Raw genomic sequence first — 18227 nt, 5'->3', positions numbered from 1 at the left:
TCTACTCTAGACGATTGTTCAAAATTATACTACATATCTGACAGCAATTATGTTTGCTGAAATCACATGGCAGCTGTCATGCAGTGAAGAAATGCTGGATTTAGTTTTTGGGGGAAGGGTGCTCTGTACTATATCTCTGTTTTTTAAGATTTTTTTTTTTTTTTAAGCTATTTTACCTCCTCCCCATCGCAGGCATCTTGCTAGATCATTGCCGGTCCCGAGAGGCAGAATAGCCACTGGAGGATGCTTGACTACATTTGCCTTTTCTGTAGAATTGAAAAATTGAAATAAAATAAATTTTTGATCACAGACAGAACGACAATGAAATAAACACAGCTTGGCATGGAAGGCATTCCACCAGGTACTTATAAACATAAAACGTTCTATTTTATAGTTATATACAATCATAAATTGATTAATTTGTATGTATTTCTAGCAATTTATAAAACAAATAAATACCAAAATTCACAGAGTGACAGGAATTTTCAAGACTTATGCATGAGGAAAGCCTTTTAAATATGTTAATTCAGTTAAAAATTGTAGCGTGTTTGAATTAACTCTGTTGAAATTCTCAAGGATGCAGGTATATACAACACAGGAATATTCATACAAGGACGTAAGCAGAGTGGAGAAGTAGCTTCCTATAAAAAGTCCTTTGCAACATCAACTCGAGGTACACTTGAAGGAATAAAGTATTTTGAAAGTAGTGGAATTCTAAAGGTTAGTAAAACGCTAACAATGGTTTTGTGCTGCTCTGTGTCAGAGTCAACGACGTAAAAGATTACCTGGTTTTGTTTGAGGTTCAACATTATACAACATAGTGTTTGAGTCCAGTAAAGATATTTGCCACTGAAATTCCACATGCTTTTGTTTGAATCACTGAGCAAATCTCACAAACATATATTATTTTTCTTTATTCTTCTCCCTTCTCAGCCCTTCAAAGTAAGCATATGTGGGTGTGTAGGAACGCGGAGGGAATAGATTATGTAGGGATGTGCCACAGTGTACTAGCCAAGGCTTAGATTTTGAGGGCTAATGCAAACCAACAATATCCTCCTGTTTTCACTAAAATTCTTACAAGTTCTCAGATACTGTTCAAGCAACTCCTTAATTTTTGCAGTTCTTGAACTCTGGTTTTCTCCTTAAATATATTAATACTACTGACATTGTTTATTGGAAGGCCAAAGAATACAATTTTCCCTGTTTTTCCTGTTTTAAAAATGTTAGTAGATTAAAGTCGTTAGATGCTTACCAAAAGTGTGCTGACAATATGTATTCATTTTTAATTTGAATATTTTTGAGAGTATGAAAAGGTAGAAAATTCTCAACTGTACTGACTAAATAAAAGTTTGCTTCAATATATATAGATAGTAAAACTTCTTTTGAATCAATCTTTCCTTTTTATGAAGAGGCCTATTTTTAAAAAAGATTGGTCAATGCAGATCCAGAAATATTTGAGGGTTTATTAAATTCCAAGAGAAATGAATGAGAGAAGAGGGATTTCTAGTTACTTGTAAATTATTTTGTCAGTTAAAAATTTGAAATATAGACGAATAAATTAAGCCAGTAAACAGTGTGTAACATTCCAGATGTCTAAGTGTATCACTGTGTATTTTGTTTATTTAATGCATCCACATCCAAAGATATGGATGCACTAAATAAACAAACAAAATACACAGAATTTAAGGTTACCACTCTCACCCCAGCTACGTTAAATGTGTGTCTTCATTACCTATGCAGTCCAAAATCCACCCCACAGTTCCATCTCCACCGCAGGCTAACACTCTGAAATCAGGAACATCACGGAAAAAGCTTAACCTGAAAAATAAGCACGTTATGGCACGTGATTGATATTTCAAAATTAGGACATTTTTAGTTTTGTATATTTAGCATTTCATCTAATGAAAGATTTTGATTTTATTGAAAAACGTTAAATTCTTATGTAGAATGAAATTCTAAAATAAAAGTATTAACATGTCCTAAGTTAAACATTGTCATTATATACTCTATATTCTATAATAAATATATTTTTTCTTTTATCAACTCTAAAGTTAAAAAAATAAAGTTAATAAATTATAATGATTTTCATTAAGATATACTCCCATATGCGGTATGCAGTTCACATAATGCAGAGTGACATATACAAAATTGTTTCATTTACTAATTTTTATTGATAAACAATTCTTTTGAATAATTATATAAATGTGACCAATAGGTCAGTAAATATGTCTTTGAGAGTTTTCTGCCTTCTCCATTACTGGGAGAAAATGATCAGGCTGCAGAGGAGGTTTTAGCCAACTGTATTCAGTGTTTCCTTCTGACTGAATCTGCAACTAGAAGCCAGGCTTCCCCCTGTCTTTTGACCTGGCTGGCAGTGTTTGCCACCCAGGAATACTCAAGACTAATTGCGGGGTCAGCTGTGATAAATGTCCACTGCTTCTGCTGCTACTGCATGCAGTGTGCTTATTAATGCAACCTACCTTGGGGAAAATTACAAAGGCAGGTAGTGTCTCCAGTTATACAATCATACATGCCTATTTTCTTGTATAAAAAAAAAAAAGAATTGAAATAGGACAGAATATTTAGAATGTGCCTCTTCACCTTTCTTGCTCCAATGGTAACAATATAATACAGTTGGCCCTCCATATCTAGAAGTTCCACATATGCAGATTCAACCAACCAGGGATCAAAAATCTTAAAAAAAAAATCCAGGGCTTCCCTGGTGGCGCAGTGGTTGAGAGTCCGCCTGCCGATGCAGGGGACACGGGTACGTGCCCCGGTCTGGGAAGATCCCACATGCCGCGGAGCGGCTGGGCCCGTGAGCCATGGCCGCTGAGCCTGTGCGTCCGGAGCCTGTGCTCCGCAACGGGAGAGGCCACAACAGTGAGAGGCCCGCGTATCGCAAAAAAAACAAAACAAAACATATCCAGAAAGTTTCAAAAAGCAAAACTCAAATTTGGTGAGCCGCAACTATATATTTACAAAACATTTATATTGTATTTACACCTATTTACATATCATTTACATTTTATTACGTACTGTAGTAACCTAAAGACGATTTAAAGTATGCGCAAACACTATGCCTTTTTATATAAGGGACTAAGAGCATCTGTGGATTTTGGTACCTGGAGAGTCCTGGAACCCATCCCCAGGTATTCTTGTGGATACCACAAGAAAGTTTTCTATAGGATTACATATATAAATGTACACATGTAAATTTTATCACACACATATTTTTAACATAAACAGGATTATGCTATACATCCTTTTAATTTATCCGTGTACATTTTTTTGACTTAAAAACGTCAGAGATCTTTCTGTGTCAGTGTACATATAAAGATTTATTATAAGTGAATATTAAATAGGGTATATAGTCTATGATTAAATAAGTCATTTCATGTACTTTTAAACTCTTTAGTGTTTCACTGTCACAAAAAAACAGGTATTGTAGTTAACATTATTTGAATACATTTATGTGAACAAGTGCATTATGTTCTGAAAGCTAATCTTCTATAAGGGAAATACTCCACTACAACATTATGATACCCTCTGAATGGCGCCCACTGTAGAAAATTAAGGGCCCACTTCCTTGAAACTCCAAAACACTACATATAAACAACTTTATGATGTTTCTTCAATAAGTGAAAAATACCATGGTGCTGTTATTGCATAATCACATGCCTGTTTACTAGTGGGTTGAACATATTTTTGTAGGTTTACAGATGTGTGACCTCCTTTGTGAACTGCATCTTTAAAGCCTTGTCCTTCTTTTCCATAAGTTGCATTTTATTATCTTATAAACTCTACATATTATGAGTGATATTTTTATTTAAATTAGCATCATTAGAAAAAAACATTTGGTTAATGTCATACAAACAGTGCGTAAACATAATAGAAATGTAAACAAATCAACTAAAACCCCATCCCCTGATACTAAGAGCCATAAATATTTAGAACATGAAAATTTCCTGTATTTCCTCATGCATTGTATTGTGGGCATTTACCTGTCGTTAGACATGTTGAAATATTTTCTTCCAGACTATCACTGGTTAGTTTGCTGTTATATAAGCAATATAATAAACACCTATATACCAGCTGCCCACCCAGAGACCAGAATATTCCTAATAACTTACAAATACCTACGTTCTTTCCCTATAGCACCCCCTTCCTCGTTAACAAAGGTGACCACTATTCTGAATTTCAGGTTATCATGTGTATGCCATAAACAACACATTGTATGTTGCTTTTTCATCTCAGCATTGTTATTAACATTCCTCCACGTAGTAGCTGAATTTCCATCCACGTGTAGTTGAAGAGTTATTTCTACTGCTGTGTTTAATACCATTTATGCGGGTATGCATTTTAAAATCCATACAATGGATATTTGGATTGATTAGCTTTATGTTCTCATAAAAAATGCATTTTCGACATATTTTCTGGTGCTCATGGACAGTGACCACTTTTGCAACTTTACAATATCATGCCAAACTGTTTCCTATAGAAGTTGTACCAATGTAGGTATGTAAAAGGTGGAAAAAAACTGTGCCGAGCCCATCCTAACACTTGTAATGTCATACTTGGTAATTTTATGTGTTTCCTCGTTTGTGAAATGCCTTTTCATATCTTTACTCCTTTTTTACTTGTTGATTTGTAAAAATTCTTTACTTCTTGATTTTAATCCTTTTGGGTTTTTTTCTCTTTTTTTGGGCAAATATTTCCTATAGGTTTAAAGTTTTTTTACTTTCCTTAATGTATATTTTAACAAGTATCATTTTAGTTTTAATGTATTCAAGTTTATCAATCTTTTGATAAATGGCTAGCACTTTGGCCTGCTTTGTGTAACAAACAATGTTTCCTCAGTGGACAGAAGAGAGTTCACATTTACTCTCCTAAAATTTCAGTTTTAATGTTTTAAAAAATTTATTTAATTTATTTTTGGTTGCGTTGGGTCTTCATTGTTGCACGTGGGCTTCTCTACTTGTGGCGAGCAGGGGCTACTCTTCGTTGCGGTGCATGGGCTTCTCATTGCGGCGGCTTCTCTTGTTGTGGAGCACGGGCTCTAGGCATGCAGACTTCAGTAGTTGTGGCACGTGGGCTGAGTAGTTGTGGCTCGCGGGTTCTAGAGCGCAGGCTCAGTAGTTGTGGCGCACAGGCTTAGTTGCTCCGCGGCATGTGGGATCTTCCCACATGGCTTGAACCCGCGTCCCCTGCGTTGGCAGGCGGATACTTAACCACTGAGTCACCAGGGAAGCCCCTTAGTTTTAATTTTGACATAGAAATTTTATGTGGTGATGTAAGATAGGATGGTATGAGTTATTGGAATAGAATAGATAATACATATAAAATATACACAATATTCTAGAGTGGTTCTGTCTAGTAGTGATCCCTTTTTTCTTTTCCCTTCTTCACTGCCTTCTTTCATCCCTCTGCCCTCCCTTTCTCTTTCTCCATTCCTCCCGTTCTTGCCTCCTTTCTTCTGTCCTTTTGGGTGTTGTGCAACTATTTTTCTTTTCATTTTTAAATCCATCTTTTCATGTTTTGGATAATTCAGTTTTCTATCACGCAAGTCCATCATAAATCAAATTTCCATATGTGGGTATTTTTCTTTTTAGAATCTGTTCTATTTTATTCATGAATTTGTCCATCTCTGAACCAGTACCACACTCTTACAACATTATAGCTTTATAGTTAATCTATGTCTCATTGAACACGAAATCTTAGCTATTATTTTTTTCTTTGCTTTACCGTACACATATTAAATTTAACTTGTCATATCCCATAAGGGTGAAAATAAACACACACACACAAAAATCATAAATGTTTTAAAAAATTGCATTACATGAAGTCTATTGTTCAGTTTTAGGAGAAATAATATCTATATGGTGTTAATTCCTCATCCATGAATATAGGATTTTTCAATCAACTTATTCTTTAATATCCTTAAACAAATTACAACATTTTTTTTGCTTGCAGGTCATTGTTAGATTTATTCTTGGTTGTCTTAAAGTTTATGTTGGTATCTTAAATTTTTAAATTGTTTATTAAAATTAATGTTTTTGTTGCTGGTATATATAAATATATTTGACTTTTATATATTGATCTCACAAACAGCCACATTACTCCTCTTTTCTATTGCCTATATTATGTTTGTAGATTCATTTGGATTTCTATGTAAACAACTGTATCATATGCTAATAACAATGGTACTATTAGTGATCTTCAATCCTTATAATTGTTATTTCTCTCCCTGTCTTATTGTGCTGGCCAGAGCTTCAATACTTTATTGAATTAGAGTATTTATACAGAATATCCATATCTTGTCCCAGAATTTAAATGGAATACTTTCATAATTTCCCAACTCAAAATGATGTTTGTTGTACGGATTTTCTTTTCTTTTTCTTTCTTGAGCGACACCTTTCATACAGAGAATATTAAGTTTTCTTCTATTTCTGTTACATAGAATTTTTATTTTGAATCAATGTTAATATTCTCTGCACCTTGTGAGATATTGAGATGATTTCATTTCATTGGTAATGTGTGCATATACACTTACGTATTTCTGCATTATTAAAACATTCTTATAATACATTCATATACCCAAATTGGACACTGTTTATTAATATTGTTATAGAAAATTGGTTTTGCTTTGCTAACATTTTGTTCAGCAGTTTTTGTCTACATTCATGAACACAACAGACTATTTTTCTTCGTCATACCACCTGTCTAACTTTTTATCAAAATTTTTCTGTCTCATAAAATGAATTGTAGAAGATGCCGCCCTTATTTTCCATTTTTTGGAGGCATCTATATAATTTTGGAAGTTCCTTAAAACTGGTAGCACTTGCATATCAACTATCCAATTTCTAGTGAGTCTTTGATTTCTTTTTTTTTAATTAAGAGGTATTAATTGTTTCAATTCCTTTAATTACTGAAAAAGATCCTATTTTCTAATTCTTTCTAAATCAGTTTTTACCAATTACATTTCTGCTTTAATTTGTCTATCTCCTAAGTTTTCAAAGACCTTGTCACTGAAACCTACAAAAGCTTTTCAAATTAAGCCAGGAGCTGAGAAGTTTATCACAGAGCTGAAAAGTTTACCATAGTTGTTTCTGGTGAAAGCCTAACCATCCACATGACTCACCATCGCTCTTCCATCCATGATGATGTTTCATCTGTTTTCTTTTAAAATTGTCATCTTTGGTTCTTCAGCAGCATCCTAACCCCAAACATAAACTCCATGTGACTCTCAGACCAGCTTACTCTCTGTAAGTTGATTGCTAAATGGATTGAAAAATTGACTTCTCTATCTTAACTTCTTAATCCACTTCATCCATGCAGTTTTCCCTGGAGAGTCACTCATTCCTTATTTCATTCATTCCTTGAATAGTAGCCTTGGATAATTATTTAATCATTCTGAGCTTCAGTTTTCTTATCTTTAAAATTAAAATAATACCACCTGCTTTGTTGGGCTGTTTTAAGGAATAAACAAAGTGTGTATGTAAATTACATGGTACTATCCAGAGGTTATTATTAATTTAATAATTTTATCTTTATTAAAAGTAGTAAACACATTTCATAGGTCAGATTGCCACTCCTCTATTTTACCACCTCTCCCACCCACAGCATTCTGGCAAAACAGTCAGCAAGAGAATTTTCTAACAAGTGAAGCTGGATGGACATTGATGAGACTTCTCCTACCTCCAAGCTGATACTATTAGGAGACCTATTTATGGCACTGGGGATAGTAAGTTCAGATGATAACAGCTCTGACTGAGAACAAACAAATGCAAGAGAACGTGGAAAGAGTCAAAATGCAGGGCTTTATGTGACCATTGACTTTTCATTCATTAAGCTGCAAAGACCAGCAGATGTGAGGCTCCCACTTCATAGGTCATCCTAACGATGGGGAAGGTGAAGCCATGTGGAGCGTCTGAAAAGACCCCCCTTTGCGGAAACTTTAGTACCGTATACTGTACGTTCCACCTACCAATTTCAACATTTCACTTGAAAAACTAGTAGGTATGAACATTTTGTAATGAAATAATCATTCATGGCTCCTGAATTTATTTTTGCCATTTTATGGAAATTTTAAAAAATTAAAACAATTTTTAAAGCAGATAATGATTCTTGAGTCTTCAGTGTTCGTAATTATAGCACTGGTTCTCCTAGAGAGTTTTTTAATTTATCCATGATAGCTAAATTTGAAAAAAGAACCTATGTTAATGTATGTTTAGTAGCTCTGTGTCCAATGCCTTCTTATCACATATGCTCAACAGCCACCACTATAGCACATCCTAAAAAAAAGTGGGTGGTAAGATTATAATGCTTAATACCACTAAAAGCAAGTCAAAATATTTCATCTAAGATTCAAAAGTCTACTTTCCATTTTAAATAAGTTTTAGGATAAAACTGATATAGAAAAATTAGTGTCTGACAATAGTATCTAAAAAGCACATTACAACAACTCGTTAAGGAAGAAAAACTGCAGTACTGATTCCATTATCTTGGAAAGTGTCTAATAATGAGATTTCTTAAATGACAATGTGTAGGAATTTCTTTTTTATTCCAATAGCACATTTTATTATTCAAGGAAAATAAGTGATACCTGCCATTTATATCTAATTTTGTTGTATCAGATTGAGCATATAAATATAATAAATGTATGGCTACTAAAGAGTGTACATATTGTACATTATATGTTATAAAGTTATATTCTTTAATACTTAAAGGAAACCAATGTGCGATTGATAAATACTGTTAGCATAATACTCCAGAGTGAATGCTCATTTAATTGTACATATTCATTCCTTTGTCTTAAAGAAACACAAGGCTGAAGGATCAAAAATGATTTTATCATATGTCATCAACTCTCTTCCTCTTCTTCTTCCTCCTCTTTGTTCAGAAAAAATAGTTTACTTAAAGAGCTTGCCTTAAGAAAGGTCTGCATTTTGATTTAAACATTTTGAGCCAGATACAGCATACTTATCTCTTATTATTCAGCTCAATTCATATTCATACCTGAATGTACACAGTTATATATTATTCTTACACTTATAGGATTAGATGGCTTCACAACTGTCTCACTAAAATCAGGCAGAATTTTCTGGTCTGTGATGTTGCTATTGTTTATTAAACTTTTTTTTTGGGGGGTCTAGAAAACCAATTCTTAATACCTTCCAACTCGTTTTCTAATACCCAAACTGTATCTATACATACCTTGGTGTCACTGATATTATTACTGCTGCTGCAGCCACTCTGACAAAATCTATGCATGAAGCAATTATGTCCCTCAAAATTTCTCTATGCTATATATTTAAAAAGGGATGGGGGATATGCCATCTTTTTCTGTGGATTTTGATAATGTCAGCTTCAAAGTGATGACTCATCAACTTTAATGTACCTTCTGCATCATTTCAGCTTAAAGTAAAACTAATTATAACTATGTCTTCCCATCTTGAATCTATTTTACCAATAAATTACAAAGTTTAGGTAAATAAGGAAGTTCACCTGTTTCAACGAATTTGGCTAGTCTTTTGAGGATATTGTATGAAGATGAATTTATACTGTTTTGGGGGGCATTTAATGTAAACAGTGGAATGGTTATAAACAAAATGTTATTTGGACTCATCATTATGAACCCAGTAAAATTTAATGCTGTTCTCATCATATTCAGAAAAACTTTCAGAGTATTTGAGAAAATATATATCCCAATGAGCCATTAATAATTGAAATATTAATTTCATTATCTCTGGAAATCTCAAAAACATCTCGTACGCATATGTGTATTTTAGAAGAAAAAGGGAGAGAGGCAGAGAAAAATGACAAAAAGAGGTTAAGAGACAGAAAATGAATGAATATTTACTCTTGGGAAACCTATGATATTATGCCATTAAATAACTTCAGTATTCTCCTTAGTGTAATACAAAATAGAAGTCAATAAATAAGCTCTGTAAAGTAATCCAAATATTTGTTCCTTCTTTGAATGGTGCACATACTTTTTGGAAAATAAATGTGTTAAAATGAATATCAAATGCTTTCAAGTCATTTTTTTTTTCTTTTTGCGGTACGTGGGCCTCTCACTGCTGTGGCCTGTCCCGTTGCAGAGCACAGGCTCCGGATGCGCAGGCTCAGCGGCCATGGCTCACCGGCCTAGCTGCTCCGCGGCATGTGGGATTCTCCCGGACCGGGGCACGAACCCGTGTCCCCTGCATCGGCAGGCGGACTCTCAACCACTGCGCCACCAGGGAAGCCCTTTCAAGTCAGTTGTGAGTGAATAAAAACAAAGGAATACTTAGTGAGTTTTATTTTATATGCATCAGATCATTCCACCTAGTTAACTTTAGAATGTGAAGAAGTTATTTTGAATTAATAAATACATCTAGACATCTATTTTAAAAAATTACTTTGACTAGAATCAAATACAAAAGAATAACTATGCCTAAGAAAGAGAGATACATTTCATGGAAAATCCATATACCTAGAAAAGTAATTTTATGAATGATATAGCACCTGCATCAATTCGCTTATTTAATATGCATTTATTAACTACAACTGTGTATCAGGAACTGGGTTAGAGTCCAGAGACTCAAAAGCAAGATAAGAGTCCTTGCCATCAAGTATCTTAATTGAGAAGGCAGACAAGAAAACATCTGATTCACATTGCTATGGGATGTTTTAAAAACAGTTAATGCAGTTAATGCAGAATAACTAGAAGAGAATAAATGCATTGTCAGAGGGGATGGGAAAGTGAATGGTCTTTCCATGCATCAAGTTAGTGAATAAAGCTAGTGAACAGGTTTAGAAAAGGGTGAGAAAATGAGTTTAGTATTAGAATGTGAAATTTGAGATACCTATGGGACATTAACATGGAAATGTAGACTAAGTCAAATAAACCTACATGGACAGAGAAATCTGAGATGGAAGAAGATAGTTGGAAGCAATCCGTGTACACTTGATGATCAAAATCATGAAAAGAGAATAAGAAGAAGGAACATAGAGTTGTACTGCAGCAAAGGAAACCATAAGGTTCCTTAAACAACTGAAAATAGGGCTACTATATGACACAGCAATCCCACTCCTGGACATATATCCAGAGAAAACCGTAATTTGGAAAGATACCTGCACCCCAATGTTCACTACAGCACTATTTACAATAGCCAAGACATGAAAGCAACCTAAATGTCCATTGACAGAGGAATAGATAAAGAAGATATGGTACATATATACAATAGAATATTACTCAGCCATAAAAAAGAATGAAATAATGACATTTGCAACTACATGGATGGACCTAGAGATTATCATACTAAGTGAAGTAAGTCAGACAGAGACAGACAAATATCATATGGTATTACTTATATGCAGAATCTAAAATAAATGATATGAATAAACTTATTTACAAAACAGAAACAGACTTGCAGACTTAGAAAACAAACTTATGGTTACTAAAGGGGAAAGGTGTGGGGGTATGGATAAATTAGGAGGTTGAGATTAATATACACACTACTATATATAAAATAGATAATCAACAAGGACCTACTGTATAGCACAGGGAACTCTACTCAATACTCTGTAATAACCTATATGGTAAAAGAATCTGAAAAAGAATAGATATATGTACATGTATAACTGAAGCGCTTTGTTGTATATTTGAAAATATGTATAACTGAAGCACTTGTACATTTGAAACTAACACAACATTGTAAAAAAACTACACTCCAATATATTAAAAAAAAATGCTGGAGAGAGTGGAGAAAATGGAACCCTCCCACACTGTTGGTGGGAATGTAAAGTGGTACAGCCACTGTGGAAAACAGTATACAAGTACCTCAAAAAACTAAAAATAGAATTGCCATATTATCCAGCAATCCCACTCCTGGGCATATATCTGGACAAAACTATAATTTGAAAATATACATGCACCCCTATGTTTATAGCAGCACTATTTACAATAGCCAAGACATGGAAACAACCTAAAGGTGCATCGATGGAGGAATGGATAAAGAAGATGTGGTACATATATACAATGGAATACTACTCCACCATAAAAAAGAATGAGATAATACAATTTGCAGCAACATGGATGCACCTACAGATTCTCATATTAAATGAGGTAAGTCAGAAAGAGAAAGACAAATACCATATGATATCACTTATATGTGGAATCTAAATTATAACACAAATGAACTTACCTATGAAACAGAAACAGACTCACAGATATAGAGAACAGACTTGTGGTTGCCAAGGGGAGGGAGAGGGATTGATTGGGAGTTTGGAATTAGCAAATGCAAACTATATATATATATATATATATATATATATGTAACTAAATGACTTTGCTGTATATCAGAAATTAACACAACATTGTAAATCAACTATTCTTCAATAACTTAAATTAAAAAAAAAAACGATCATGTTGCAGTACAACAGACATGTACATGGATTTGCTCTTTTATGAGACTAAAACCTTGAGCAAATCTTAAGCTCCCTGATCATGAGTTTTCTTATTGGCAAATGGAGAAAATGCTTAACTCTTAAAGTGATAGTATTTTGCATATTCCCTAGCATACAACCAACAAATCACTATTATTATTATAAAATTAAGAAAGCATATATACATGAAATGAACGAAGTTCTGAGTGTGAAATTCTAAGAAAAAATGATATTAAAAGAAGTGACTAAGGAGAATGTATCCAGATATATAATAAGCAGCACCTCAGAGATAGGAGACATTGATTTTCTAATATCCAAGGGAGATGAGACTTTTAAGATCGGTGAAAACAGCTAAAACTACGTGACTTAACACTTAGCAATTTATCAGTGACAATAGCAATGTCAGTGGAGAGTAAAGTCAAAACCCCAACTGCACTGAAGAGGTGATGGAAAAGTGAAAGAATAGCCCATTTTATTAAGAATGTAGTTGTGAAGAGACAAAAGAGTTGAGAAGGTAAGTAGCTATACATATCCACAGAGATTTTTCAAATTAAAAATGAGAGTATCCTCAATTTCACATGTTGCTCATGTTTTTGCAACTCCACAATGACCTGGGAATTGTTTTTCTGTTTTCCTTTTGGTCTTGAACCTCTATCCTTTATCCATTCCTGTTGTAATTTGTGATTATTATAACACTTTCATCATCACACATGTTTTCATAAACTAATCCAAGTCATTTTAACACAGAGTAGTCATATGTTAAAAAGGGATTACATACTTGAGCTAAAAAGCCATTAGAATAGGAACAGCTCAAGATGTAATAATAAGAGGGTGGGAATAATAAATTAAGTATCAAAGAACCAAGAGGAACAGGGACCCAGAACAGAAGTTGAATGCACCTTATTTAGGAGGAGAGATGCCTCATCCAGTGAGAGGGAAGGAAGTCAGGATGGGTATGAATATCAATGTGTTCATAAGGGTAGGAGTAAGGAAAATAAGTTAGAATAATTTACTTGCCATGGCCTCTGATTGATTAATTAGGATCAGGGATGAATACTGGTTTTGTGGAATGTGATGTTTAGAAAAATCTGAAACCCTCTTTAAGAAAAAATATGCAAAAAATGTATATAAATTTAGGTTTAGATAAATTATATATAAATATATAAATGTAATATATGAATATATACATAAATAGTTATTTAAAATAAGAAATCACAACAAACTGAAAATTTAAGATAGCTCACAGATATGACATCATATGATCTAGAATAAAAACATAATAATTAATTAGCTTGATATACTTAAAAATTTTCCATTTATTGGCTTTTCATATGAACAATTTTGAATAACATATTTATGAAGAGATAAAAAGATGAGATCAAATTGTAGATTTCTATAAGCTGATTGCCTCTATATCAAATTGCCTTAAACTTTCATGCTTCTTGAGTTTTAGAGTTTTAAATGCAAGAGCAGGGCATAATTTGAAAAAGTCTAGTTGGTATAGTATTATCCATAGAAATGTTAGACTTCATTACTTCAGTGACCTAAGACTTGAGTCTTACTTTTTTTTCCCCAAAAGGTCCCTTAGCACCTGTAGGACCAATAAGAGAATGACTGAATAATTTGTGAATGTGTGTGTGTGCATGTGCACATGCATACAACTTGACAATTAAGGGCTTCATTGTAATTCATAGACTATTAAAGTGTCTTTGAAAGCAATTATGATTTATGTGCATACCAAAACCAATGCAAAGCATATATTCTTATCTGTATGTTTCTTACATTAGTAAAACACGTATTTTTGTCATGATGATGTGCTCCACCAAACTCTGTATTCCAATTATCACCATAGGAACAAATCATTGAATCTTAAGCGCTGAACTTTTTAACTGAGTCTGTGATAACATGATCAGTAATGTCCAATGTTTTACCATCATCCAAATGAACTTCCAAAAACTTGATTGGGGGTCCACAAGTTGCATGCACTCAAATCATTATTGCAATAAATGAATTTTCTATTTAAAACATCTGATCACTCTAATGTAAAAACGGCATTACTGGATCTTTTTAAAGTTCTTCTTTTGCTAGTGGACCAAAATCTTAACAGCTATTACTTCACTTACAACACACATAAGAAAACTTGAAATTGAAAATGCACATTAATTTAAAAGTCACATTTGATCTAAATGAAAAATCATGCTTAAAAGAGTGCTATACAAAGGGATTTTCTGCAGTTTCAATGATTGCCTTCAAGCAGAGAATTCGCTATTAATTTGAGGCAGATACTGATGCTTCTTTATCATTTTTGTGTTTATGGTTTCCACATGGTCAGTGATATCACTAGAGTTCCCATCACTGATAGTAAAGACTGATAAATATTTCATAGAAGTTATGTATTCATCATCAACACTTTTTAAAACAAAAATTCATAGAAATGCAGAACTTAATTTTTCAGTTAATATTCATTTTCATTTTTGAGATATATTTGCTGAAAAGTTTTATTGCAAAATAAAAATGCATAATATAACACAATATTTATAAACTACATGTTTAATTTGTAAGACACCAAGGAAGAGTATTCAAACTTCATTAAACGTTCTTGGCATGACTGCTCATCTTCTCTTCCTCACATATATTTCATGTACATCTAACCTGTGATTTCCCACATCTCCACTGACAATGCTGATTGCTATATTTGTTCCCATTTGCATCTCACAAGGAGAGGAGAGGCACAGGCCACAGCATAATGGACTGGTATAACAAGTATACCAGTTGGCCAACAAGGGCTTTCAGTGAACATTTATTTTTGTCTTTGAATTCTCTGTACACTGTATTTCACAAGAAGTTGTTGCTTATATGTGGGAAGGATTGGGAAGAGAAAGTTTTTTTTGCTTTTTTAGATGAAATGATTACAGGTTAAAGTGAGAGCTGTGTTCAGTGGACATGTAAGTGTCTTACATCTGACTAGAGGATAACAGCAGAAACAGGAATGTGCAAATTAGCTCTCAAACCACTCAAGTTTATTATAATGTATCCATTAATAATAATACTTAAACTAAAAATACAAAATTCTTATGCTAATACTAAATTGAGTTGGATGCTGGGACACCAGGAATAAACCAGAAGGGTCCTGGGTAAACTTAATTATTATGGTCGCAGTAGTTGTAAGACCCTATGTGATTTGGCCCGTCAGTGCTATTCTAATATGCTATCTCTATCCATTCCGCTCCAGCCATGCTGGCCTTCCTGCTAATGTTCCCCAATCGTGTCAAATATTCTCCCATCATGGTGCTTTTCGTCTTTCTCCTCCCTCTGCTTTAAATGTGATTCTATGTGATGACCAAATGGCTTGCTTCCTCATCTCCTTCATGTCTATACTCAGTGAGTCTTTCCCTGCTCAGCCTATTTAAAATAACCATCACAGAACACTCACTACCAATGTACACTCTGTTTACCTTCCCTGCTGACATGTGTATATTTTATTAGTTTAATGTGTGCCTTCCTCCACTAAGACCATGAGGGCAGGAAGTGATGTTTCTTTTGTTCATAGTGAATTGGCAGTGCTGAGACTTTTTCCTGACACCTGGTAGCCATTGAATTAATACATGCTGAATCAATTTATATTACTAATACTATTATATATATATATATATAGATTGCTGTTGTTATTGTTAAACTACCATTTCACTTTTACTTAGTTGTTGAATCATTATTCTGTTTGAGTGTGGACTACATTCAATAGTCCACTGTTATTATTTCTAATTAAATTATAGGAGTACGTTACTACATTATCATTAATAAAGGATTCTGAGATAATCATCTGCTATGAGTTTTCTTATTTTCACTCATTAGTAAGATGCTGTTATTTGACTCCCTGGAGCTGACGGTAAAGTTGTGCCAGGGAGCTTGCTGGACAGGCTTAGATAATAATAGCAAACTGACGATAGTCAAATAAAATAGTTTATGATACTTATTAGAAACTTGCCTTTTGTAGAATAAAATAAGAAACAGGTAGAAGGATATACACAAATGCATTGGTTATTTCTAACAACCAACTTAGGAGAAAATATTCTTCTAGAGTGTTCAAGGAATTTGGATAAAAAATCACCTCTAAACAATAACACATGGATCTACAGTCTGTTACTGAGCTCTTCTTTTCTCTGTGAATTGAGCAACAAAAGTTCAGAGTTTTCAACATCTTTAAAGTAATAATCGATTTGTTGATGTTTGTGGAAAGTGACTATAGACTTGTAATGCCCAAAATTCTTTCACGAGGCTAGAAGTTATAGGACTCTTAACTGTAAAGCATGTTACATTTTGTTACTTGTATTTGACATGTTGATCTTTAATACAGATGCATATATCGCTTCTCAAATTCAGTCACTCCATTGATCAAGGCAGAGACAAAATTATGCTCACACATTTAATTGGGGGGGATTGCAAAATAATCTGCATCATATTTTATGATTAATCATTAGGACTGAAAGGGTCAATTGAGTGCTTTGTTTTTACATTAGCAAAGCAATGATTTTTTTTCCTGGAAATTTGCAGTAGAGCTGCATTGAATTTTGATGAACATGTTCTTAGCATTTTGAGGATTTTGTTCAGCTCTCTGACACAACAAGATTTTATAACAAGAGACATATGTAATATGTCATAGTTCTGATTCAAGAGGGTTTTTATTTAAGTAAAATATGGTAGAAACTTTGTTATATAAAATGATATTTTAAATTAAGAAAGTAATGAAATCTGTGGAATGTGTTATGTGTTTTCTAAATTACAAATTTATTTTAACAAGAGAATGTATTCCAAGGCTTTACTATGGAAATATGTGTGATACTTGGAATATGTGAATCTGTATGTTGACTGTTAAATTTTATTTTTTTAATTATATATGTTTTACAGTTAGTTCAGGTAGATGAAACCAAAGATTTTTTTAAAGCACCTATTTCACAAACAATTCATTGTTGTGATTGTTCACTATGCTGAACAATCTGGAAAATAAGTTACATAATTTAAAAATATTTATCTTATATATTTTTTCAATTCAATAAATACTTGTTATTTTTTACTTAAATATTTTAGGGATGATATGAGAAAAAGCCATCTGTACTTTCATGAAGCTGATAGTCAGAAGGGAACAACCAACATCACGAGTATACAAAAAACTTGATATTAACTTTTCATAAGTCACATTAGCATATGCAGTTGGTATAACAGCTAGAGATGTGCATATTTATTTTAATGTTGTGAAGGAAAAAAAGTCTCATTCTGTGAAGACCAATGAGCGATATATGTTTTATATTTCATTTTTGCAACTAATTTATACCTCAAAACCATTCATTCAATTATATCATAATATGCTTCATCAGGAAGAAACAACTTACATGATACAGACTCTAGTTTCAGATATCTTTAAGTAGTCATTATCAGAGTGAGAGAATTTATGTAAAGAGATACAGTAAAGACAAACAAATAAACGTCTATTTCTATCTTGAAAACAAAGATAAAAAGGGAAGCGACCAGAGAGTTTTGGTGTTTACTAGATAATTTACACTAGGGATTAGCAGAGTTTCGATACATCAAGAAAAGCATCTAAACAAAATGTTAGAAAAGAAGAATAAAGATAGGACGAGAGAAGAGAGGCATACAAAAAGATCTAAAAATTTGGTATGGTAAAGAGGAACAATGGGGAAGAAAAGGAAATTAAAAGAATGAATAACTGCAGGCTCAGGGTGGCAGATAAAATATTTTTTAAAAAGTGTATCTATAGTACCATTGGAAAAGTAATAAAC

The 18227-nt window shown here is 33.3% G+C and overlaps 1 protein-coding gene across 6 annotated transcripts in view; it reads right to left on the bottom strand.

Moving 5' to 3' along the window:
- The window catches only part of DGKB (diacylglycerol kinase beta), a gene marked incomplete at both ends in the record, with an annotated part of 637756 nt that overhangs the window by 401812 nt on the left and 217717 nt on the right, over positions 1–18227 (bottom strand). For all 6 annotated transcript variants that reach the window (XM_082846621.1, XM_082846623.1, XM_082846625.1 and 3 more), the window contains 2 exons: positions 177–266; positions 1733–1818. In XM_082846621.1, coding sequence (XP_082702747.1) covers positions 177–266; positions 1733–1818 — 176 coding nt within the window. The remainder of the gene's footprint in view (positions 1–176; positions 267–1732; positions 1819–18227) is intronic.

The sequence above is a fragment of the Leucopleurus acutus genome (genome assembly GCF_964270905.1).
Source record: "Leucopleurus acutus genome assembly, chromosome: 9".
Classification (NCBI taxonomy): domain Eukaryota; kingdom Metazoa; phylum Chordata; class Mammalia; order Artiodactyla; family Delphinidae; genus Leucopleurus; species Leucopleurus acutus.
Note: the sequence above shows the minus strand (reverse complement) of the source record. Positions and strands in the feature narration are given on the sequence as shown.